Source organism: Apaloderma vittatum, unplaced genomic scaffold (genome assembly GCF_000703405.1).
Source record: "Apaloderma vittatum isolate BGI_N311 unplaced genomic scaffold, ASM70340v1 scaffold18208, whole genome shotgun sequence".
Taxonomy (NCBI): domain Eukaryota; kingdom Metazoa; phylum Chordata; class Aves; order Trogoniformes; family Trogonidae; genus Apaloderma; species Apaloderma vittatum.
The window spans coordinates 1-10,516 of record NW_009732591.1 but is presented as its reverse complement, the minus strand read 5'-3'; the positions used below and the strand labels follow the sequence as shown (position 1 = coordinate 10,516).

At 41.9% G+C, this 10,516-nt stretch overlaps 1 protein-coding gene across 3 annotated transcripts in view; it reads right to left on the bottom strand.

Moving 5' to 3' along the window:
- The window catches only part of GRB2 (growth factor receptor-bound protein 2), a 45,193-nt gene extending 34,683 nt beyond the window's left edge, over nucleotides 1-10,510 (bottom strand). For 2 of the 3 annotated variants that reach the window (XM_009875592.1, XM_009875593.1), the window contains exon 1: nucleotides 10,404-10,481. In XM_009875592.1, the coding sequence (XP_009873894.1) occupies nucleotides 10,404-10,481 (78 nt within the window). Of the gene's footprint in view, nucleotides 1-10,403 lie in introns of all 3 variants that reach the window. The other variant, XM_009875591.1, reaches the window with a different exon arrangement.
- Nucleotides 10,511-10,516: the final 6 nt, after the last annotated feature.

Here is a 10,516-nt window from a genome sequence, read left to right as displayed (position 1 = left end):
AAAGAGTGGAAGTCAGGAAAGCTGGGTCAACTATAATACTTCAGTTATCTCTATTTTTTTGTGACCCTGTAGAGTTGTTAGTTTTGGTCTGAGTCTTCCTAGCTAAGAGTCACAACAGTCCTCACCCAGCCATCCTGTCAGAGAGCAAGTCACACTCTTAACCAGAAAGACAATTTTCAGGAAAAAAAATGAGGAACATACCACTTCCTGCCAAGGAGCAAAGAAGCATCAAGACAGCTTGATGCTAAAACAAAGTTCAAGCACCCTGGTACAGATGGTCAAAACAGACAAACCCACACATTAGGTTTTGACAAACTCTAATTTCATTAGAGGCAGGGCAAAGGCATTGTTGCAAAATATATTTTAAGACATAAGCACAGAAGAGCAGGAGAGGAAGCAGAAGCAACTTCTGGTTCCTCCATTCCAGTGGCCAGAAGAGACCCTGAATCGCCAGCCTGTGCTCTAGCACTCCCAGAGCTAAGGATGCATCTTGATGATAAGTATTCTTCAAGGACACGCAAAACATTACAGAAACATAAAATTTTGCTGTGAAATCTCTGCACAGCAGGTTTTCCTGACATTGCCTGAACAAAGGCATGCTTGTTAAGCTGATGTTCACCTCACCAAAATTCAAGTACTGTCTGAAGGCAAAGCTGGGAAAAAAAACATTTTAAATGCCAAATTTCACCTTAAGTTTTCATTGTACTTGCCTCCACTATGCCTGCCACTTCCTCTTGCATTTGTTCCTTCCCTTTCTCTGCAACTGTAAGACACACTTTGAGCACTTGTTTTGCCTTCCCTCCCCCTACAAGACTTCGGGAATTTCCCCTGATTAGTTATACCACCGGCAGAAGTGGAGAGTAAAGATTAGAGCACAAGACCTGAACTACAAAGGAGGTTGGTGGCAGATTTTCCAGAGGAACTACCAAAAGATGCACACTTCTGCAGCTTAAACTCCTCTCCTGGTATTCCGAAATAAATTCACTTGAATCTGCAATCCACACATAGCTCTTTCCAAGCAGCCCATAATCTACTATTAACAGCAGAAAGTAAAAGCCAGATCAAATGGTTAAAATATCATTTTCATATTTATGCTAAAGAACTGTAGGTAACAAGAGTACTCAAAATTTGACAGCACGTACTGATTTATAATGGAAAAACCTACTCAAGCTCAGCAAGAGTTGCAAGAGTTTAAAATTTGGAGCCAATTTCTCACAAACCAGAGGGCTGACTAGCTCAGACCACAAGTCTTCTGCACCAGCAGAGCTGCTATGATCAGTGGAACCTGCTGGCTCATACATAACTCATGAAGAATTCCCCCCTTCCCTCCCAAGGGAAACAATTTTGCATAACAGCAAACCCTCCACATGTAAACCTGTAGAGTTTTAGTACAAGTTAGAGCAAGAAGTAGGTTGGTTCAGCGCGGAAAGTGTGAATTCCAGAGACAAATTATTTAAATAGGAGGTTTTAGAGACTAACAGGGTAATTACAGCTCAGCTGAATCAAAAGAGAAATGCTTTCTGCTCTCTGCATGAGGTGCAGCTGCAGTGGAGCCAACACACAGCTCCTGACAAAGCGTGCACGCTGACAGGAATGCATGCAAAGAAGCTAAATTTGGCTGGTACAAAGAGAATAAATCTACTCTCTTAAATATTCTCTTTCTATATTTTACCTATAGAAGTTAGTAATGTTTGAACATCACAATTACATATTAATTACTCCACAGAGGTTGACAATCTGCTTCCTAGACAGAAACAGCTGTTCTAACTTTTGCCTTATTCCAGTCACCACCCTGACCTGCCCCCAAAGGATCAAAACACCAACTGATTTTATGAATCTTCCATAACAGGACTGTGTATTTGTTTTTACAACCTCAAATAGGGACAAAAGAATCTAAGGTCAGTTACAGAAACTCAAGTGAGAAATCATTCTTTAAGGGGGGGAAAAAAGCTCGTAAGCACTTCAAGATATTTAAGACATTTTTAAAATGGGCTTTTACTTTGTATCTACAGAAAATCCCTATTCTTTTAGTATAGAGAGAAATACAGGCTGAAGAAAATTATAAACACAACTATTTAAAATGCAAATTTCAGATGCATCTAGTAACTAATCAGAAAGTATTGTAGAGTAGCATCTGGGTTTCAGGAATATAATAAATATCCTAAAAATAATTGCCACGAGCAGTTTTGGAGACTGACAGTTCACTTTTTGCTCTATTACAGCTCGGCTGTACAAGCCCCATGTGTTCAGCACATGTCACCACGAAAAAAACCCACAGTCTTAAGTTTGTTAAACCAATTCTCACTTGAGTTGTCAGATGGTGGCACCAATCATGCATAGAAGACATGGGAACAAGTTCAGGCTCCACCGCAGACAGTCTGCTTCACAACCGTTTCTCTCTTCCATCTGAACACCTACTCTGATGAGGTGTTACAAGATGACTTCAAAGTTGAAGGCATGTGCCACTCATGAGCAGGGCTTTAAATACTCAGCAACAGGGCAGGAGCCTAAAACGTGACAAACAAAGTGCAGCTCGAAGCTTGACAGATCGAGATCGACAACGCTGCTGTTCCATCTAAAAAGATACGGCTGTTCAAGGGAGAGGAACAACGTTATACAGCGTTCCCCATGCTGTCAATAATGCAAACCCCCCTCTCCCTCAAAAAACCTCACAGGAAGTATTGTCCTATCCTATTTTCTCTCCCAAGGCCCAAAGCATCTAAACCCCGCATTTTTACTTCCTTGTGTATATTCTAGTCACTGATGTTTGCCCAGCTTAGGGGAGAATGTTAACTGCCACTGCAGGGCCAGCAAAGGAAATGAAAGAACAAGAACTGCTGTGGGGAAAAGCTGCAGGTAAGAACTTGTGCGTCGTGCTGCCCCAGCATCAGTTTGCTGATCTGCGTAGAAACGCAGAAGGCATACAAGTCACCTACTCATTTGCATTTTGAATTTAACAGAATTTTCAGAGAAAACTGGAAATAAGAGATCAAAGGCAGCCTTCCTAACAAAACACAAATAAAGCACGTAAAAAAAATAACACAACATTGAGACCTAGTGCCTCCTTTCGCTCGTGCCCCAGTGAAATGGATTACTACGCAAAAACTCCACTTTAACTCCCTAAGATTAGGCACCAGAGGAATAACAAATGCACTTCCTCGGTCACTTTTCTACCTAAACGCTACATTCACAGGTCACAGTTGTCTCTCTCTGGCTAGCACCTCTCCCAGCAGCGCTGAAAGAAAGGAGTGAGGGTAGGGGAGTAGGGCTAATCCTTTGCTACACGTCTTGCTAATTAAGACCTCCAGAGCAGCTACCTCAGACACAAACGCATCCCACCCCCTCTAACACAGAGCTAAGCAGAGGCTACATATCCATCCAGAGTCCCGTGCAAGCTTTGGAAATGATGCTGAACCCCGTACCGTGGTCAGCACGACTGAAAGCTGGCTGGGACAGAGCTACAGAAGACAGAGCCCCATTTCCGGAGCACGCGGCGCAGACGTACCCGGGAAGCTCCGTGCCCCGGGCTCCTCTCAGCTCTGCTCACTGCTCTAACAACCCTGCTGCCAGACCCAGAAAGGACATTCTGCAATTTACCACCACAGGCCAGATGAATCGTGGTGCTACACACAGTCACACAGGAAAAACTCAAAAAACACTCCTCTCCTCTGGTTCATGTATGCTGCCAAATCCTTCGCTGATGCCCATTATGCAAATGGCTCTAAATGTGCTTTTTTTTGGGAGTGCAGAAGCGTTTTCTTGGATTTTTTCAAATAATTTTATTGGCATGGTTCTAGAACTAGCTTTGAGTTTTCAAAACTTTCAAGATCTACATAAACGCAATTTTAACAATTTAGCACAGGTTTCAATTCAGAGGTAATCAGTAAGTTAAGTATGGAACTCTGGCATCATTGGTATAGTAGCCTTAAATTACTACAACAGTTCAGTCTCACAGCAACTGTGAAAATGTCCTAATGTTATCTCTAGTAGTTCTCTTGGTTTAGATTTCTATTTCAAAACTCATCAAGTTTGGTAAGTTATGTTCCTTTTTTGCTCTACACGACATTATAAGATTTTTGGCTCCAGTGTTGTTAGGGGACTAATGGTCAATTTTCAAAGAAATATAATTAGTTTCACCCAGTCTATTTTTCCTGAGGTTTAGGCTCTAGTTATTGATTTCTTGTATACAGCCACTGGCAAATTTAAAGCACAAGAGATTTTATTAAGGGATCACACAGTCCACTGCTTATGTTAGGCTGAGCTGTACAGAGACAAATTTGATTCTTTACCTCCTCTCGCTCAGTTAGACCCTTACTGATTATACTGAGAAATCAGAAACTGAATTTCCCTGCAGACAAGTTCCCTCCTCCTCCCCCAATTAGCAGGGCTCTGCACAGAAACTGGAAAACTGAATACCACATTTATGACACTCGCAATACTTTACATATGCCACTAAAAGTCATAATCCCTATTTTCCCCCAGCAATGACCAAACTTCTGTCATTTGCATTAAAAAAAAGTTAGTCCATTAACACCTGAGATGTCCCTCAGAATAACAGCTTTTACTGATCTGAAATTCTCAGACGTTCCCTCATCACATAGTTATCACACTGAACCAAAGAGAAGAAACAACATTTTTGTCTTGCCAGTAAATAAAAACAAAAGAGCAACACATTGCTTGCAGTTTGACACGCAGGTTGAACAAAGCAGAAAAACAATCTAGCAAGCCAAAATCAGATTTGCTGCTATGTCTGCACTAACACTTTTCAGAAGTCTGTCACACCAGTCCTATCAAAAGCCGGACCTTGCAGAGAAGCTGTAACAATAGCGCTTCCACTAAATCGGCAAAAGGCAGCTGGAGCTTCCAATTAGCATCATCTTCCCTGGTTAGAACAGAATGCAAAACACGTTAAGTTAATATAATAAAATCAGCTGAGCTGACCACCAGCTTTAATCCGTCTCTCATTCAAAATCCAGAATTCCAGCAGGTTTCAGGGAGCACACATCTCACAAGAACTAGCTTTTCTTTGCTTTCAGTGACAAATTTAAATAACGGTCACAAACAGCTACTAAACAGAAACAAAGATGCCATTTTTAAGGCTTCAGCCTGGAATACTCCACATCTTCCACACAGAGACACTTCAGCAATGCAACCTTGCTCTAAGCAGGTCCGAGCTCTTTTACAAACACAGAACACGACTGTTTTCTATTTTGGGCACACAAACCTCATGGAGGTCAGGTTCCTTCCCACAGCCCTTCCCCCAGTGCCCAGAGAAGCTGCCCAGTAGAACACATCCCACCTTCAGATCGCTATCGTACGTAAGAGGCACAGCGTTGGAGAAGTTCACACTGGAAATGTATGTCGGCCTGGAATAGCTGGCTAGCCCAGATCGATGCAAACTTCTACTGCAGCACCTCTTTGTAACATACTCCTCCAACTGCCAGGATGACAAATCAACAACGTTTAAGATAACTGTACTTGTCTTTATGAGTATCTGTAATTTTCTTACAGTTTTGTCTTCTTAGACTGCAATATTGATCACGTATTGATTGACAAACATAATCTTCATTCGAGGCCGTCAGTCAAGGAATATGACCTCAGGGCACTTTTACAGATCAACCATCACACAAACCAGAGTTGCCACTCACTGCTAAATCACAAAAGAACACAGATTGGAAGAGCCTCTGGAAGAGACCCAACCCACCTTCCTGCTCAGATGAAGTGTAATTAGATCTGAGTGTTCAGGGACTTGTCTGGGTATCTCCAGGGATGGGGATTCCACAACTTCTCTGGGCAACCTGCTCTAATATTTGACCTATTTCACTCTAAAGCACACAGTGCTTGCAATTTGCCTCAATCATTAATTCAGAAAATTGTTTCTCACATATTAAAATCGAGACCACATTGAGTCTACGCCCTTATCAAAAACAGGGAAAGATGAAAGAAGTGTAAGGAAGAGTGAGGAAGGATGAGAGTCAAGACAATTTCACCCAAAATAAGGGAAAAGTCTCTGCAGGCCTCTTCAGCAAGCCAGGAACTTCTGTTCTCTAGCACAGACACCACAACATAACAGCCAATGCAGATGAAGTCAAAGACAAGGGATGGGGAAGAAAAGAATGGCGACCACGCTCTGCTCCCCTTGTTTTCATACTCCTCCCTCTATTCAAAACAGTTTCACTGCATCCAGACACAGAAAAATGTTTTTTCATGCAGGAACTGAAAATGCCATCTCAGCATCAACTGTTTGCAAACACTCAATCCTCTTAAAGGCTGACAGAAAGAAAATAAGTCTGGTGGCAAACAGTCACATGAACAGAACCTGCAGTGGCTGTCAAGTGTACCATCAGAGTAGGAAACACATCTTGACTTTGCTGAACACAATTGTCAAGTGATCAAAACCCTATTGAAGAATTCCCTTTTTTAGGATATAGAGACACTGGTTTGTCTGTCACACAAAAGTGAAGACCTCAAAATTGAAGATGATGGCCCTCTACTTAAAACACTATCTGAATAGTTTTACTCATAACAACAATCTCTAAGTGCCCCTGAATTACTTGTGCTGACAACTACTGGGAACAGGAACTTGTTCAGTTCTTCAGATTACTTTCCAGTTATGTCCTAACCCTACAACAGGAGGAGGAGAAAGAGGAAATGGAGCAGTGGGCTACAGTTTTTTAAAAAACTGCAATTCTGACATTCAAGACATTAATGAATACATTTAGCGCTTCTGCATTGACCATGCAGAAACAGTTACCAAAATGCCATGGTATTAACTGAACACCTCAGATTAGGTGTAGGAGGAGTAGAGAAAAGAAACGATGATGAGAGGAAAGAACAATGATATTTCTTCTCTCCTCACACCCCCCCCCTCCTCACTCCTGTCAAACCACCAGCAAGAATTAGCACATTTTAGGTCTGGATATTTGCCAGGTAGCACAAAGGCCAACAAAACTAGAAGTTGCTAGAAATACAATAGTTTTTTTTAGGATGTAAAATCTGAACAACAAATATAGACAGAGACTGAAGTTAACTACCCTCATCTTCAATAAATAGAGCAAGTCAAAGGGGAAAAGACTGAAAACTGGCAACTGTCAACTATTCAAAGGGGAAAACAGTAAATCAAAATTTCTAGTAGGAACGCCTTGTTTCTTTTTTTTACCTTTTTAAGTAACAGGGCAGGCTGTCTTCACACCCCTAATAGGGTGCCAGTGACCAACAAGATTTTGTGAAGCAACCACTAGTATGTGAGAAGAACAGCGCTCCTGAGAGCTGCAGCACTGCACTGCAACCAGAAGACACAGAAGGAAGTAGCAACCCTTCCTTTCTCTGGAAAAGGCTCGGCAGGTAGCGTTCAGTATATTTAAAAAGTTTAAAGAAAGCTGTTAGTTTGCATCTCCTGAACGACAATACCACACACTTCTACAGAACCACCAGACAAAAGGGTACTGCCAGCGTCACAAAAATCACAGAAGCAGCTTTTATCACAGGGCGCCCACAAAAGAAGAGGCCAAGCACTTTTCCTCTTCGCTCAGCTGTTTTACAATTGCAAGCCAAAGGTCAACTATCTTCACTCACTTCTGGAAACCAGCCATAAGATTACTAACAACCAGCTTAATGGCTACAGTTCAAATGCTGCTCAATCAAGTCCCGAATATGTGGGTAGGCAGCAGGAGCGGCGCCGTGACGTCACGGGCGAGTTATGTGCTGCCATCAGAGCGAGTCACACGCTGCCCACCTCTGCCACAAAGAGAAACACAAACTGCCAGGGAACAGGACTCAAAGCGTTAGAGGTTATGTTCTTTCCTCAGGGTGGCCACGGTGTAACGTTTCGCTATGAAACAACCCTTTGTTACCATCATATAGCGATCAAATTAATTTGACTTTCTGGAGGTGCATCAAGACAGGTGTCTCACAGCCAGATTTCAAGACATCTCCATTACGTGTCAAGTTCCACGTGTACCTCAGCAAGGGATACCTAAAGAGCGACGAGTGCAAGCACACTCAACATGCTGCAAGGTTATTTCTCTCCCCAATTCATCCAAGGGCAGCAGGGTTGACCTGATTAATAAGACAGATCACATGAGGCACATGAATGGGATACCCTGAGATTTCTCAGTCATGAGCAAAGCACTAACAAAACAGATCCCACACGTCTGATGGAAATTCATTTCCACAACCTGAAACACGCTTGAAGGGAACCAGACTTTCCAAATGGCCACGCACCACAGAAGTTTGTCACTCTACTCAAAGTGAACTGTAACAATTCTAATTGGGTTTGGCTTATTCATCTGAAATATGCCGGCCCCAGACAGCGAACCCTACCACGGGGCACAGAGCTCATTCAGCTGCGTGCTGAAGAAGGATCCCTGAAACTCTTGGAATTTCCACTCATTTTAGTGATATTCTTGACTGACTTACCATTTCTACAGCTCGGTTTACTCATCTATGAAGTAAATATGTAAAATTTGTAAGAATTTTCAGAATGTGAGCTGAAAGGAAATACAGTCTGAAGAACTACTCATCAACAACTTTGAGGAAGTGATTAGTCTAAGTTTTAGATAGAGTAGGAAAATCCCTCTCTGTATTCTAGGAAAAACTACAATGATTCATGCAGTGTAACAGCATGCAGACATACATACCACCATGTCACATCACTGTGACAAAACTTCTACATCAAGTGGCTAGGATTCAAGTACATCTTACTACCAGCCATTGTATGCAGTGTTGAGAGTTTTAGCACAAAGTAAACTTTTAAAAGTCTAAAAAAAAGGTCAATTTTCCTTTAATTCTTAGAGAATAAAATATTTTAAATTAACGCAAATTTTACAAGACATTATTTCACGTACTACATTAAGAATACTTCTAATTAAGAATAATTCTAATACTTAAGAACACTTCTAATACTTCTAATTAAGAAAACACTTAAAAATAAACTATATTTCATTATACTTATTTTTTCCTTCACTAATAAAAGCTGAGGGTGGTTAATACAGAGGAGAATACAGCTCAAGAAAAATAAATGCAAGGTTATCACAAAAGACCTCTAATCTTCTAACAGTCTCGAATGTTTAAAAATAGCAAATGAAAATATTCTGGTAATTTACATCAACACTGGAACTGAGGTATACATGCCTAATGGGCATTTCTAAGGCCAGTTTTGGGCCAGGGATGCATAAGGACATATTTGAAGTTAATCTCAAAGCAGGATACATTTTTGCAATCTTTATCTGTTGATGGGCACACAACATGACTGCAGTTTTAAGAAAGCCACAGTTATGTTATTGAAATATCAGCTATAAAATTTGCACATTAAATTTACACATACAGGTTGTTTTTTCCAACTTATCTTAAGATAGGAGTTAAAATCAAGCCCTTCCTTGCCAAAAATTTTGAGTAGATGAGTAATCCCCCTGAGGTCTGCAGGACTCCATTTGTGAGCACACACCAAGTTACGGCCTTACACCTGCAGGACAGGCGCCTCTCAAAAGAGTTTCTGCTCAAAGCATTCTAGAAAGAAACAGCTTAAAGTACTTTAACACTAAATAAATCACACTAGGAAGGCAAAGCCCATCTACTTTTATGGAGAAATACTAACTCTGATGCAGCTCCATTACAACATTCCAGAGTATGGCTCTTACTGCCCGGAAGCAACAAAGCCCAGAGCTGAGAGCTGTGCTTCACTGAGGCCAGATCACAGCGGATTTTTGCATTTTACTCCTCCCCCAAATAAAATATTGTGTTTGCTCTGTGTGTCCAATTCTTTTAAATAACGCTTCAGAAATTCAAATATTTTTCAAACGTCTTAAGCCTTTGATATATCGAAAGAACTACAGACAAAAATTCCTCTAATGCCCTCCAGTATCCACTTACGTCTGCACAGATCCATTAAATATTCAGCCACAAGCTTATCGCTCGAGTTCATCGGGACCGAAGACAAAACTCAGCACCAATATCTGACAGCCTGATGCTAAAAGATTATCTACCAAGAAAGAATCTGATCACTGCTCTTTGATATTGCAAGCCTTGGCAGGAAGCATAGGAAAGGAATATCAAATTGATCTTGATTACTTGAAGGGGTTTTCTCTCACAGAAGGGAATTCAGCGTAGAGATTATCTTGTACTTCTGCTTATTTGCTACCCTGTTTACAACCAAGTTTTGAAATGTTCCAGCCTCAGCAGAGATAATGAGGTGCTTTGGGGTGCACGCTTAACATAGAAACAAAACGGCCTCTCCCGCTCCTAGAGAGGCCAGACTGGGGTTCAGGAAATCTTGAGGTACCCTACTGAAAGGAGACGGCGTTCTCTGGGGACTCAAAAGACGGCCAGGTCCGAAGAGACTCCCGAGAGATGCCGAGAAGCCCAGGACGAAAGAAGGAACGGCCGAGCCCTCACCCTCCGCTTACCTTAAGGATATCCCCCCGTTTGAAGCTCAGCTCGTCGTCCGCGGTGGCTTTGAAGTCGTACTTGGCGATGGCTTCCATGCTGGGGCTGCCGCGCGGGGCGGTGCGGGCGCTGG